Genomic DNA, 15,525 nt, shown 5'->3' with positions numbered 1-15,525 from the left:
GATACCAGCACTATCGAGAGAGGGCCCTCCTCTGGGTTGCAGACTTCCCAGTTGTGTCCCCATAAGGAGAAAGAAATGGTGGTGGGTCTCTGTGAAGTCTCTTTTATAAACACTGATCTGATTCATGAACGCTCCATCCTCATGACCTAAGCCTGTCCCAAAGGTCCTGTCTTCTAACACCATCACAGTGGCAGTTAGGATTCCAACTATGAATGGGCGGGTGGGGCGGGGGGAGACACAAACATTCCAACCATAGGAGCCCTCAGTATAATTCTAGACGAGGATAACTGGTGTGTCCTTAAATACCATTGATTCAAAATCCCTTATTTTACAAACAAAACAACTGAGAGAGGAGAAGGGTCTTATCCTAGGCTATCAAACGAATGAGTGAGAGGGGTGCATATATCCCAAATTCTAATAAAATTAAAATCACACTAAGCTTCTTTCTACAAGGATAGGAATTTCTTCAGGGAACGATGAGCCTGGACTGAAGGGATGCAGTGAGAAATTTGTCATGTACAAAATGCAAAAAGGAAACTAGTCAGTTTACTAATGTCCATTTTGATAATAACTTTCTTGTTGAAGTCACAGTAACAGAACAAAAGAACACCTAAAATCTGCTGCCCACACACGTGGGCAGTGTCAAGGAATAAAACCAAGAGAAAATTCCTGCTCAGCATCATTGTTCAGGCCGTGGAGGACCCGAAGGTCTGACAGACTACTTGCTCAATGCTGAATAGTCACAGAATAACGAAGGGAACTGAAGTGGCTCCGGGAGCTCGATCAATCAACAGACCCAAGAATACTTTGAAAAGATAGGACCTATCGGTTAAATCATCTAAATGTGAGCTGCAATGGTTATTGAAGGGTGAGAAATTTTAATGTAGTATAGCTATTAAATAAGAGGAATGGGTTTTACTTATGATCTGAGGAAACTCTTCATGCCTTGTAGTATCTGGAAAGGCTGAATTTTATGGAATCAAAATGACATTGTTGAAAGGCTCAAATAGCTACCAGATCACACATTTATTTATAAAGATGACTAGGAGATGAAGTGGGAAAGTTGGAGAAAGACCATACATAGACAAGCCTCCAAGGCCAAATCCAGAGGTTTAGAATTGATCATACATGATTAAACAAGGGAATAATACAGCTTAAAGGATTGTTGGAAAGATTTTCTAGCCAGGATATGAAGGGGAGATAGTGGGAAATGATAACGTTAATCTAGGTAGAATATTCCAGAGAAGGTGGCAGTAAGAATGGCCAAAAAAAAAAAAAAAAAAAGTGGAAAAGAAAGAGCAAATAAATACTTGGCAATCCTCAATGATTGGCTGAGTATGAGAGACAAAGAGGCAATTCAAAGACCTTGTTTGTCTGAACTTGAAGCTAGTAAGGATGACCTTACCCCTGATTTGGACCAGCTTGGAAGAAAGCCTAATGAGTTCCATCCTTTATTGATATGGAGATATGTCTAAGTTTTAGGGGAATGTATACAAGGGTTTGGGCTTGAATTGAACTTGGCTGGAGATTCATTAATCAGCAATGATTAGTGTATGCATGAGATGAGGTGAGCGCTTTGAGGGGATGGAAAAGTAGAAGGGCAGAAGACTAAAGAGTGAGGGACACCTCCAGCTACCAGCAAAGGACCTAGAATTTTCCAAAGCTATCTGGGAAAGAAGAACAAAGCTGAGGGAATTATTTACCTGACTTCAAGACCTATTACAAAGTTACGATAATTTAGACAGTGTAGTACTGGCCTAAGAATCAATAAATACACCAATAGGACAGAAGAGAGAGTCTAGAAATAGATTCACACATACATGGTTATTTGATTTCTGACAAAGGCACCAAAGCAACCTAATGTGAAAAGAAAGTTATTTTCAACCAGTGGGGCTGGAGAAACTGGATATCCACATATAAAAAAACATAACCTCAACTAGTACCATACTTCATACACAAAAATTAATTTGAGCTGGACCATAGATGTAAACATAAAAGCTGAGGACAAGACAGAAAAACCAATAGTCATAAAAGACAAGAATTTATAAATTAGACTTTATCAAAATGAAAATTTCTGCTCACTAAAAGTCACCACTAAGAAAATTGATACAAATCGATAAACTGGGAGAAAATATTCACAAATCATATATTTGACAAAGAAATGGTATCTAGATTACCTAAAGAAATCCTAAAAATCAATAATAAAAAGAAAATGCCATATAAATGGGCAAATCAGGGGAGCAAACACTTCACAAAGGAAGATACATGAATGGCCAATAAGCACATGAAAATGCCCTTGCCATTACTAGTTATTAGGGAAGTGGAGATTAAAACCAAATGTGACACCATGACACACATATACCAGAATAACTAAAATTAAAAGGACTGGATACACCAAATGTTGACAAGGATTTGGAACAACTGGAACTTTCATACACGCTAGTGGGAGTGTAAAAATAGTATTACCACTTTGGGAAAAGTTCTAACAGTAGCTTATTTTTCTTTTTTAGAGAGAGAGAGTGAGAGCACGTGCATGTATGAGGTGGGGAGGGGCAAAGGGAGAGGAAGAGAGAATCTTAAGCAGGCGCCACGTCCAGCGCAGAGTCAGAGACACAGGGCTTGATCTCAAGACCACGAAATCAGGACCTGAGCCGAAATCAAGAGACGCTCAACCGACTGAGCCACCCAGGTGCCCCAACAGTAGCTTATAAAATGAACCATACACCTACCGTAGGGCACAGAAGATCTACTCCTCAGTACTTACCTCAGATAAAAGTGAATATATCTCCACAAAGCCCTTGCATAAGACTGTTTATAGCAGCTCTATTCAAAACAGCTCAAACCTGGAAACAGCCCAGGTGTTGTCAGCTAGAAAATGGATAAACAAGCGATGCTATATTCATGTTGTGGAATACTGCTCAGCAAGAAAAAGGGACAGAATTCATGACAACATGGATGGATCTCAAAAACATTTTCCTGAGCGAAAAAAGACTGACACAAAGAGCACATGTGGTATGATAATATTTGGAATAAGTTCTAAAACAGAAACACGTAATCTCAGGTGAAAAAAATTAGACCGCTGGTTGCCTGTGGGTGAGCACTGATGGGGAAAGGGCATAAGGGAATTTTCTGTGGTGATGGAACTAGGTCTATATCTTGATAGGGGTTTGTGTTCCATTGTGTATGCATTTGTCAAAACAAATTAATTGATACACTTAAGAGGATTTTACGTGACCTTGTTTGAAAATTGTAGCTCCCCTGACAAGAAGTATACAAATATCATGTGTACATATTTGCGTGTATGCCTGTGTGTGTGACAGAGAGAGAGGGAGGGAGAGAGAGAGGCTATTTTAAACCATTTTTGAAATCTAAGCATTCCAAATACACTTTATTCACAGGAGTAAAAATCATTAAACTGCAACATTTTGGATAGAAAAAATTTGAGGGAACTTGGCCTTTCATCATCTTGCTGCCTTTTTTTCTTTTTCTGTATGATTGTAGTGGCCAAACGACCCATATTGCTTGACAAATTCTTTTCAGAGCAAACAAACCCATTGTTATTAGTCCACTCCAGTCTAATAAGCCAGGCTGTGAATCATAGACTATTTCCTTCGATTTCTGTCCACCAACGAGACTAATTCACTCATTGGGTTTCTACATAACAAAGAGCAACTGTTGCAGAGACACTCCGAGAATCCAGACCTAGGTGGCTCACAGTCTCCTTCAGGCGATGAGACAGCCAACAGGATGAAACATCGTGTGGAGACCATTCTTTTCCCAAGCATCACTCGCATACCGGGGGCTGTGCCACCTATTGTCCAGCTACACTATAGGCTAATTAATGTTTTCTGGACACTCTGTGCTATTTCATGACTCTGTGCCTTTCCCTAGGATGGTTTTTGGCCTAAAAGTTTTCTCCACTACCTTTCTAGCTGTTGAATTCCAACGCCACTTTTAAGACCCAACTAAAAAATTAACTCCTCTTTGAAACTTTTCGTTTCCCTGATCAACTTTGCCTTCTCCACTGGGTTCTCCTAGGACCTTGATTGTATTATATAGCATTTATCAAAAGCTGATGACATTTGGTATCTATCTAGTATCCTAGACTGAGAGAGTTTCTAGAAAGTAGAACCTGTGTATTTGGTTTCTAGCACAGTTTAGTAACACGATATTTTACTTAATGCAAGGAAATTTAAAGATATCTTTACTGAAACCTCCACGAGTAGGGAGCAAGACTAATTAGTGTCCTGCCCTACAACACACACACACACACACGCGCACGCACGCATATGCACACACATGCACACACGCACATACACACACATCATAGGGCAATGTTTTGTGTGTATTTGGCATTCAGTGTGTTGGTTAATGTAAATGATGATGTGTTCTGAAATGTCTCTAAAGCCCATGAAACTCAAACATTGTTCCAACTGTTTTGTTCGGCTGTTTTACATTAAAGGAAAACTAATTTAGCCAGGCTTTGAGAATGAATTCTTTCTGGTTTTGCAATTTTTAAAGAAGAAAAAAACACTTGGGTAGTAATCATCTAGTTTGTACGAGGGTATTAGTGACAGAGAGGTTTACATATGTAAGGAATGTAGAAATGAATAGTTATTTCCAACTGGAGTTCCACTTTATTAATTCCAATAAGGAAATAAAATTCCCCTGTTGCTAAACCCCAGAATATCTCTTTTCCTGCAAGACTGGCTCAGTCTCAATCCATTTGTCCTTGCGTGAATGCTTTATCCCAGCCTCAGTTACTTGCTGTGCGGTATTGACAGTTTGGAAGGTAATAAATATCCACTGAGCCAACAAGTGGAGCAATTGACTTAAAGCAGCTAAGCTTTTACTCATTCGTCGCCCTTGTATATTTCACTTAGTCTAATTGTTAACTTTACAGAATTGCAAACAAATTATTGCAAGAGCACGCACAATTATTCCAGGTACAAAATGTGCACACGGGTGAGCATGTTGAGGGACAACCCTGGGCAATCCTCCTAGTGTATGTAAGTGTCATCGCTGGCAGGACGGCTTCTGAAGCCAGGGAGCCCTGGCTTTTTAACTTGGCTGTCCCAGGCTCCCTCCTGAATAGACCTACGTTCATCCTCCCAAAGGACAGAGCATCTCTGAGATCTTTGGGAGGCACATCTACGTGTGTGTGCGAGAGAGAGAGAGAGAGAGGCAGAGTATTTGAAACACAAATTATTAGAAAAAGAGAAATTGGATTGATATTTGGTTAGTTTAGAATTCCCATACTGAAAACTGTCCATGCAGAGTGTTCTATAAAGACTTCCTGCACAATGACAGAATTGCAGCTGTTACAGACCTCTTTAAGAATGCCCACATAGAAATTGGAACATCCCCAAAATGGTGCCATGTGCTTTTCTGTATTTTTTATTAGAGTAAATGTGATGAAGAAAATACCAGACACTTGTACTCATGTGATATTAGCAAAAGGCCTGGTTGATTTGGCAAAGATTATTGTTCTCTGTGCAACAAATTCAAACTAACATTTAAAAAGCAGCATAATGTTTAGGAGATTGAAAAGGTCCAGGATAGGGGCATCTGGCTGGCTCAGTCGGAAGAGCAGGGGACTCTTGATCTCGGGGTCGTTTAAGTTCAAGCCCCATGTCGGGAGTAGAGATTACTTAAATAAATAAAACTTAAAAAACAAAAAAGAAAAGAAAAGGTCCAGGATGGTCTATGAAAGAGTAATACCCAAATGCTATTTCTCTAAGTTTGGATTTTGCTCTTTTCTTTCTCATTTAGAGTGACAAAGCAGCCCTGAGTTAGAGACATCCTATTGTATGTACTACAGCTTGATAGCATTCCCAGTCCTTAGCGGGAAAAGGCTTAACCCAAGGTGACAGAATGAGCCAGCATGGCAGCCTGGTGCTTTCATTCCAGGGTAACTAAATGCATCAAGCCAAACCCGGGGACCCCATCTTTGCATACAGAGTGATAAAAAGTATGAAAAGTCGTCACTGTAAATACAGTTCATAATTTGGGGTGCTAGTGACCTGCCCTAGCTACAGTTCCCTACTGTTTATTTTTATTTTTTAAAGATTTTATTTATTTATTTGACAGAGAGAGAGAGAGAGAGCGAGAGAGAGAACACAGGCAGGGGGAGTGAGAGAGGGAGAAGCAGGCTTCCCGTGGAACGGGGAGCCCGCCCAATGCGGGGCTCGATGCCAGGACCCTGGGGTCATGACCTGAGCCAAAGGCAGATGCTTAACGACTGAGCCAGCCACCCAGGCGCCCCTCCCTATTGTTTTTTTTTTTTTTAAAGTAGGCTCCACACCCAGCGTGGGGCTTGAACTCACCACCCCGCGATCAGGAGTCGCCTGCTCTACTGACTGAGCCAGCCTGGGGCCCCTCCACTGGTTTTTGTGATTGGAAATGGTCATCCATGATGCCACTGCTAGATCCCCGCACAGGTTTAGGGACTGGCAAGTGGCCGCTCCTCTAATCAATACCTAAAATGTGGACATAGCTCTGGGCCGGGGTTGGAAGAATCTTGAGAAGCATGATAGGAAAAGTCTAGACCCCCTGGGAAAGACTGTTGGTAGAAATATGGGCATGCCAGTGAGGGCACATTTCAATCTAACCTGTGAACAGCACGCTTCGGCTAGAGTTAGCTTCTAAAGCACATTTGAATGTCACCGATTCAAAATGGCTCTCAGCTCTGCTTTTTGCCTCTGCTTAGCCACAGACTGGTTATAATCAGCTGGTTCAGATGGAGAGGTGATCCCCCTAGAAATTCGTTTCCCCCCATGGAGTTCGTTTCCCTACTTGGACAACAGCTGCTTGGAACGGCTGGAAACAAGTAGCTGGGGGCCTGTAACAAATTCTTCTGTGAACTTGACCCGTATGGCAGCACCCCGTGCTGCTGAGGGAGGTGGGAAGAAGTGCTAGAGCTCCCTGCTCCTCTCAACCCTTTGAAGGTTCCTTGGCAAGGAGTAGGTGTTCTCTGCAGATACGAACACAACTCCTGAAGAAACGGCATTTGTTTTGCTTTTAGATACAAGTAGCTTGAAGAAAGTGATGTCTTTCCATGCTGTCCCCCTCGGCTCCAACCGCATTATGCAGGGATCGGATACACCCTCAGAGATCACGGACACAACATGAAATCCAGGGCTATGCCACGGAGCAGTGGCCCTCAGACTGGGGTGGGCGTCAGACTCAGCAGATTCCCAGGCCTAGCGAAAACCGTGGCAGTGGACTAACAGCACAAGTGATTTAGGTGCCCGTGACAGGCTCAGGGGTCCCCACTCTGCCGCAGTGTCCGTATGTGCTCTGTGAGGCTATGGCTGTGGGGCCAGATACATTTCTTTATCCCAGTATTTCTCAAAGTCAAGCAGGCTTCCTTAACACGGGGCTTCTTAGAAACCAGGGTGCTAACATAGATTTTGAATCCCAAAGAAGGGAAGAGAGTACGTGAGTGGTTCTTCAGGAGTCGTTCCCCAGGGCTGGCAGCCTCAGCACCACCTGGGTATTTGTTAGCGATCCAGTCTTGAGCCGGCCCCAGACCTACTCAATCAGAGACTCTGGAGGCGAGGTTCAACGGTCTAAGTCTTACAGGCCCTCTAGGCGTTTCTGGTGTGTATTAAGGTCGGAGAGCCGGGTCTTTGCAGTGTTTTCCGAAACTGTTCTTTCATCACGTAGCAGGGCTAATATTTTCTACTATCGAAGTGTGTGTGTGTGTGTGTGTGTGTGTGTGTGTGTGTGTGAAGATGTGTGAAAGTCTCATCACTTGTAGGGAGGTTGTTTTGATGGCTACTGAATTATTGATGTATTTAAGAACCACTTCCTGTTAAAAACAACTTGAAATGGCTCAAAGAGAATGCTGGGAATAACAGATCCTTCCTGGGTATTGTGACCACTTTTTATTTATGCCAGGCTTCCCTGAGACACCGATGTTCTGATTTGTTTATCGCCAGCAGACCTGCGCTATTTCTGAATGATGAGAAAGCAAAAAGCAGCAACCAAAATAGTCAATAACCAAACCTTAAAGTCCTTGGAACAAGAGGGAGACAATGTATTACTTTTCTCTACCAACTGAAAATTCAGAGGACTTAATAAGGGGCCGGGGTTGAGGGATTCTGCTCATGGTGCGCAGTACAAAGGCTCCTAAGTCCGACCGAGGCAGGCAGCCTCGCTTCCCGCAGGGAGACTTCAGAGCTCAGGCAGGAGGAGGCAAGGATGGGGGGGGGGCGGTGCTTAAGATGCGATGCAAGATGACGGGCCCAAACATCTCAGGAACCGGCAGCCTCCCCTCTGTGCAAAAGCAGGCTGCCCGGGGCCCCAGTAACTTTGACGGATGCCCTAGAAAGCACCAGTCAATTGTGTTTTTACCTGTTCTTCCACTCTTTCCTTCATAGACCGACCATTGACATTGAAAACGCCGACACTCCTTCAGCCTTTGGAGGTGCAAAGGCCCTTAGATATTTAGTCCTGCGTCTTCTCTCCTCCGGGAGAAATGAGCACCCGAGAGGGGACCTGACAGTGTGAATGGCAGACAGGATACTAGAACATGGGTCTCATTTGTACAATTCCATCACTGAATGGGAATGAGAAGTCTCTGTTCCAATCTGAAGTCCGAGTCCAATAACTAGTACAGCAGACACACTTTAAAAGAGTATTCATGTGAATACGAATCTCTAGACTGCAGACTGAGGGCAGTGACCTTACATACATAACTCAGTGTTTAGGTCCAGTTTCTATGACAGTTAATGGCACGTGACAAACAATAAATAGGCGTTGAAGGATTTTTCTTTGAATGAATATAAAGAGTTTATTCGGTGCGTATTTGGGTATACAACAACAAATATTAAACAACTTTTTTTTTAACTTTTTTTGTGCACAGGACAGAAGACTGCCTGTACATGCTATGTCCACTTTTGGAACACAGATTTTAACAATTATTAATGCACAGAATCTTACATATCATGCAACTCTATGCCAAGATTCCAACTTTCTTCCATGCAACAGATATGAAGATCTAAATGGAAACCTAGCTAAGTCTTAAACACTTTTCCAGAAGCAAGTATAAGTATATGTTGTTTAGGGGTAACCAGTCTTAACATTTCCTTGTACACAATATTCACATGCCAAATACAACGACAGGAGGACTCGTACATACACAGATGAGACATTTCTTATTTTAACAACACAAAAGACGACATCACAGCTCCACGGTTCCTGTCTTTATACAAGAAGCCACAACAATAGTTTAACATGATAACACAAATGGAATTAAGAGAAATCTACAGTTGAGGATAATCTTTTTTTTTTAAGTAATCTTTACTGACTGGGGTTGACAATACACTTCAATTTCTATGCACAGAATACAGCACAAGAACTTGACCAGAATACACTACAAATCTAAAAAAAAAAAAAAAAAAGAAAAATTGGTAGAATCACAAGAACACTGTTACCTTGAGCCTGAGATGCCAATTCAGATTCAACCCTGAATTTGGTTGATTTGGGTTAAGTGACAGAGTCAATAGAACCATTGAATTTCAGAAATCATAAAGTTGCACTATACCAAAGTAAAGAGTACATCTGAATCAAGCGTAGATAGAAAACATTAAGCCAAGAAAACAACACAGGTCACATAATTTTGTTTGCCCCTACAAAACATTTAAGCAGTTAATTTTGTTTTGTTTTGTTTTGATTTTTGTTTTGTTTTGTTTTTGAAGAGCAACTGTGGTCTTTTAAATTTTCTTGGTTGGAGAGCAAATTTTTATCAGCGTTAGTGCTGTGAAATGTTTTTGGCTTGTCATCCCCAAAGCACAGGTGAGATCATGAGAAAATTGGGCAGTCCTTCTCCAGGATTTAGTTCACTGATAATGCTTGGCATTCTTTTGCACAAGCTCAATCAAAATTATAGGGCGTTAGTATGGATGATAAGAAGGTGTCATGGCAGACAGACCAGTGAACCCTGCCTGTCTGGTGAACGTCATTGACAAATGTGAACTTTTGGGTGAAGGACTGCTAGAATTCAACAGCACCTGGAGGTAAGGTTCTGTTACAGAGCCCTTGTTTTGCCCTCACTGGCTACGTTGATTCGTTGTGGCTCATGGACTTGCCTCCGTTCAGCACGCCGGAGACACTTCTGCTCTTGGTTGGGGTCCCGCTTCCAGACCGGGAGAACTCCGTGAGGTCGTGCAGTGACGGCTCCTTGTACATGGCCACTGGAAAGCAGAGAAACACCAGGTCAGGGGCCTTCGAGTGCGCACCCCACGCTGGCCCTCAGCTTGTCTTCTGGTGACTAGGCTTCCCTGCTCTGGGCCGAACACGGCAAACGCTGCTTCCAAGGCCTCTGCCGAGAACGGACTGGCTTGGCTTGAGCAAACTCCAGTCTTTGGCACGGTGGTGTGCCAAGAATTCTAATGCCTCATTCCCATCACTTATGGTTATATACGTGAGGGCGTTAATGAAAAATGCATTTAATAAAGCTCCTGGATGCTTAAATATAATCTACAGCATGCTGTGCAAGCCAAATATTAAAATTTAAAACATTTTAAAAACACTGATTTCTAGCACGTTCAAAAGGATACTCTCCCAGAGTCTAAATGTTTAGCGCAAGTCTTACTGCAATACGTGGTACACAGTACTGTTGTTGCGCTGGGAGTAACGATACTAGCTGACGCTGACAGAGCGCCTGCAGCGTACTGGACACCATGCTAAGTGCTTCACGTGCATTACCGCATTTGATCCCCCGAAGAATCCTATGACTTGGGTGCTCTAGCCAGATTTTACAGGTGAGGAATGCAGGTCAATAATCCAGCCATGCCCACCCAGTTAGGACAGAGGGGAGTTGGGATTCGAATCCCAGTAGTTTGGCCACAGAACACAGGCCACGCTGAGCAGCGCTATGTGGATCCGATGGGGCAGTGTGTTGCTACTCTCACCTTGATTCTAACCCCAGGCCAGTGACCTCTTGGGGGTCTTGCTCTGCTTTGCCCATGTCCTCTATCCCTTCTCTCCCACGTCTCAGCTACTGATCTTCTGCACCCCATCTCTCCCTCACCCTTTCCAACTTGACTGCAAGACAAACGAGGAATGGAAACTGTTGGGACAGTATCGCTGGGCCGTTAAAGAGGGGCCCAAGGAGCTTCCCCGTAAGTGTTAAGCATGCAGACATTTGAGCATCTGCGTTTTTGTCCAGGAAACACTTTGGCAGGATTTGGGGTTCTTGGCTGTCCTGGGTTAGCAGTCAAGCTGCTCCCACATAAGCAAGGTGTTACTATCTTCAGATGTACTATGGGAAAATTAAAATCGGAAGATTGGATGCTATTGTCAATGCTTAATGTTTTAAGTGTTATAAAATGTCACTAAATTTCTGTATAATTGCCTTTAATGGGGAAGAGTTACGCTCCACTTAAGAGAAGCATGATGAAGGATTGAGTTAAGTAAGGGTACTCGTCTAATCCACAGTTCCTAGCGTGTCAAGTTTACCTTTGAGTGGTTTGGGCAGAAAGTGAGCTGCAGGCTTGTTCTTCTTCACATGGTTTCCTTTCATGATCTCCCCTTCTTTGTTCAGACCCAGATACCACCCTCGGCCGGACTGCTGTTGGCGGTATATCATCGATGAATACGTCACGTAATAATTTTCAAACACCGATTCTTTGAATTTGCACTCAGGTGTAAAATGTTCCTGGCAAGACAAGTAAATAAACCAAAGCTCAATATTTATAGCTCTGAACTTCATGGAGAACCCTGTGGTATTGTTCTTCAGGAGTCCAGGACATATTTTGCTCAAGCTTGTATGACTGGTGCTCTCTTTTAACAGCATAAACTATTATCATTGGAAACCAAGACTATATATAACATTTCACATGATACTTTGGAAAAAGCCCTAAGTGCAAGTGCCACTGATCAATGATTAGCTCCCTCTGTAATAAGATAATGGAAAAATTACAACGAGCCACATAACTAACATATTGGATAAATGCAAGAGCTAAAGATCGAAAAGACCAGTATAAAGCTGTCACATGGAGCTTTGTTCCCTTTGGGGTTAAATACGAGAAAATAAACATTTTGTCCTTCTTAATTTTCATAAGTTCTCCAGTTACCATACACTATAATTGTCAACTGCCCGAGGCTAAAATCCGTGTAATGGTGTGACATTACTGGCTGCCGACGTTTCTAGAAGGATGCTACAAAGAAAGGCTACCTTTTGCTTTTAGGTCAACCAAGTTGATTTGGTTTTTAATCATTGGACCTTGACTTAAAAAAGAAAAAAAAAAAATTCTCCCCTCGCCTCCATCCTTGTCTTACAGTAATGTTTACAAGCCAATCAATAGAGAAGCAGGAATTTACAGTAATTCTACAAGCAGACATGGGAGAGCAGCCCAGGGGACTCTGAACCCAGAATGGGATGTCTGCCATGTGCTTGGCCACGTTTTCTTTGGATGTGTCCATACAAATGAAGGGTTCCTGATCCAACGGACTATTTCAGAAAAAAAACCAACACAACAAACAACTGAAAACCTTCTTTCAAGTCTTGTGGATTTGTGTGTATGAAATAAACAGCCATCCAAAGTGGCCATCTGTAAGCCAAATGAAACAAGCAGCAGATTCTAATCTCTATGGAGCCCACGGAGCAGCAGTGGAAGACAAGGAGAAGAATGGCAGCTGAACGACATGTGACGGTGGCACCAAGGAAGCCATTTGAGATATTTGCCAATGTGCTGAGATGTTAATCAGGAAGAACTTCTCATAAAACCCTAAAAAGAAAACAACCTTGTAAAAAGATCATATGCTTTGTGGACACCAGCCGTTTCTGAGCAATGCCTCCATGGGCCCACCGTCCTTCTTTTTCATATTAGATATCCGTCTAAGCAACGCACACTATATCCGCACCAAAGAATCTGAAGTGCTCTCAGAATCTGAAGTCCTCTCAGCAAAGAGGGACAGATTCCTCATATGAGGCAGCCTTTCTCTGAAAGTTTAGCCACATCTGCTTTTCTTTTGGGAATCCACAAAACCTGTTTCACTCCGTTAGCTCACCAATTCTCCCCGTCTGGCCTCCACGGCATTGATTAGAGTCATCTTTTGGGGTTATTTCAGCCTAGGGGCATACTTGATAAGTCCTCCAAAGATTCACACAAATTCAACCTGCGCAAGAAGAAATGTATTTCCAAGGCAACGATCATATGTAAGAACCGGTGTTCTGTTTATGGGTTGTGAAGACTCCCCTTTGTGGGATTCTCAACAGGGAAACCCAGTGTATGCCTACAAAGAAATGTGACTAGAAGTCTCCACATTTCTTCTAGTGATGAGGACAGTTGCATATAATGTTGTTGAAACTCTTTGGGAATGAAATGACCATTTGGGGGGCACCGGGGTGGCTCAGTCGGTTAAACGTCTGCCTTCAGCTCAGGTCAGGATCTCAGGGTCCTGGGATCAAGCCCTGCATCGGGACCCTCCTCTCAGTGGGGACTCTGCTTCTCCCGCTCCCCCTGCTTGTACTCTCTCTCTCTCAAATAAATAAATAAAATCTTAAAAAAAAAAAAGAAATCACCATTTGGGAAAAAAAAAATCTCATCCTTGGAGGGTGAGTTTTACTTTCAAAAAGAGTCAGAAGCCATTCAAAAATAAGTATGATGAACAATATATATGATCGAGGTGAGTGATTCTGTGTAGGTACATAAATACTGTATGACCGACTCCCAAATGGTGGGATGGGATGACTTGCCGAGGCAGGTCCCCAAAAAGGGCTGCAGTTAACGTCCCATGTGATGGCAGCCTTCACTCATTCATTTATACGCGGTTTCTGACAATCCACTGTATGCTTGGGTGGTGCTAGAAGTTCACAGGTAAATAAGGAGCCTCAGAAAACTCCCCAGGTATTTGCAGGAGTCAGCCATATACCCAAATGATGTGGACACGAGGAGTGCTGCCACTAAGTACGGAACAGGAGACATAAAGGTGTTTTAGGAGAACAGAGGAAGCCCGGTGTCGCTCTGACTGGGGGACTGCAGAGGGACGGGCTTCACAGAGAGGGTTACTATTTTAGGTGAGCTTTGAAGGGTGGGTAGGAATTCAAACCAGAAAGAGGGGAAGGATACTATTTGAAGCACAGAGCCACAGTCCTTTGAACCCCCACTTCTGTGTCCCCTATGTCTCAGTAATTATCACCCACCATCCTATCCTGGTAGCTGCTCACACTTCAAACTTCAGGGGACCTTGAAGTCCATCATCCACAGATCCCTCCAGCCCGTGATCTTTACCTTCCATTTCCACTGCTACTGTTCTAGCTTGTGCCCTCTGCCCTCTCCGCTGGCCTGCTGTCACAACCTCCCCTCTGGTCTCTCCCCTTCTGCTAGCACGTTTCCCTGCTAAAGCAACATTCCCTTCCTTAGGAACTTTTGACGGTTTTGCCTGGCTTTAGAGGCAAAACAACTTGATGCGGCATCTACAATTCTCCACAATTCAGTCACCATCCTGACTTCAGCCTCTCCCTCTGCCACAGGGTAGTGTGCCTTTCCAGAGGCCACTCGTTTCCTTTGCTTAGAATGTCATTCTTCTGTCTCCCTACCTCCTGGCTTTCCTCTCGTCCCTCATGGCCGAGCTCGGATAGAGGATCTCCCTCAGTCGGAACTGATTCTACGCGTATTTGTGCTCCCTTAAGCCCTACCTACATCTCTAGCTGCCCCCGTGACTCAGGCATACGCAGGAGCGGCTCCAGATGGCAGGGAACTTGTCTTTATTTTCCGAACCCACCCTCTCCTCTCACAAATGACTGGTCATATTGCCTAGCAAGCAGCGGACCACTCAACTCCCGTTTACAGGATTTGGATTTCGGAGATTCAGATTTCAGTCTGAGAAATTCCAGGATTCAGAAGTCCCAACCAGTGAAAAGTCTGCAGGGAACTTCCTTAATACCATATGGAATCGGCTGTCTGCAGAAGGAGGCTGTCATCGCACGGACAGATCCTGCAGGAGCGATTTAGTATCTGTTAAGAATAACAGATACTACACAGATACTGGCACCTACAACATTAGGAGGAAAAACTTGGCGATTGTTACAACTATTGAAAAATGGCAAGGAAGGACTCAATGAACTGAATGCTCTGTCACATCCTGGCAATTTCTTAGTCATCACCACTAAATTTGGACTCAGAAACTCAGCAGAGAGGAAAATGAGGCCAAAAAAAGATTGTTGAAGCAACCAGAGGAGTGTTCTGTTCTGTGTGACACTGTCATTTTACCCAGTGTTGGAATGAGTAGGCAGAAGAGGCTTCGTTTTTATCCAGCGTGGAAAAATGCAGACAGCCCACCCAACACAGGAAGGACTAGCAAAGGGGTACTGGCCTGACCCTATCGGGGAAGCCCTGTCTGGAGGATGCCAGGTAGACATATGGCAAGGAATCAGCAGCCTCCTTTGACTGATGTGAAGATGATCATTAGCGCTCTTGAAAAAGGTACCATCGTGGCCTTGACACCCAGCAGACATTAAACAGAGGCAGCATTGCTCTTCTGGATTTCATATACAGTAGATAAAAATCTGCT

At 43.4% G+C, this 15,525-nt stretch overlaps 1 protein-coding gene across 1 annotated transcript in view; it reads right to left on the bottom strand.

Moving 5' to 3' along the window:
• Nucleotides 1-8,782: 8,782 nt before the first annotated feature.
• FGF13 (fibroblast growth factor 13) overlaps nt 8,783-15,525 on the bottom strand; it is a 66,274-nt gene continuing 59,531 nt past the window's right edge. Inside the window, exons 4-5 of the mRNA XM_028123839.2 lie at nt 11,467-11,665; nt 8,783-10,199 (exon numbers count right to left, since the gene is read on the bottom strand). Coding sequence (XP_027979640.1) covers nt 10,063-10,199; nt 11,467-11,665 — 336 coding nt within the window. The 3' untranslated portion in view covers nt 8,783-10,062. The remainder of the gene's footprint in view (nt 10,200-11,466; nt 11,666-15,525) is intronic.

The sequence above is a fragment of the Eumetopias jubatus genome, unplaced genomic scaffold (genome assembly GCF_037043125.1).
Source record: "Eumetopias jubatus isolate StellerSeaLion01/CBP00866 unplaced genomic scaffold, mEumJub1_p1.0 scaffold_11, whole genome shotgun sequence".
Lineage (NCBI taxonomy): Eukaryota > Metazoa > Chordata > Mammalia > Carnivora > Otariidae > Eumetopias > Eumetopias jubatus.
This window is presented reverse-complemented; position numbering and strand designations above follow the sequence as displayed.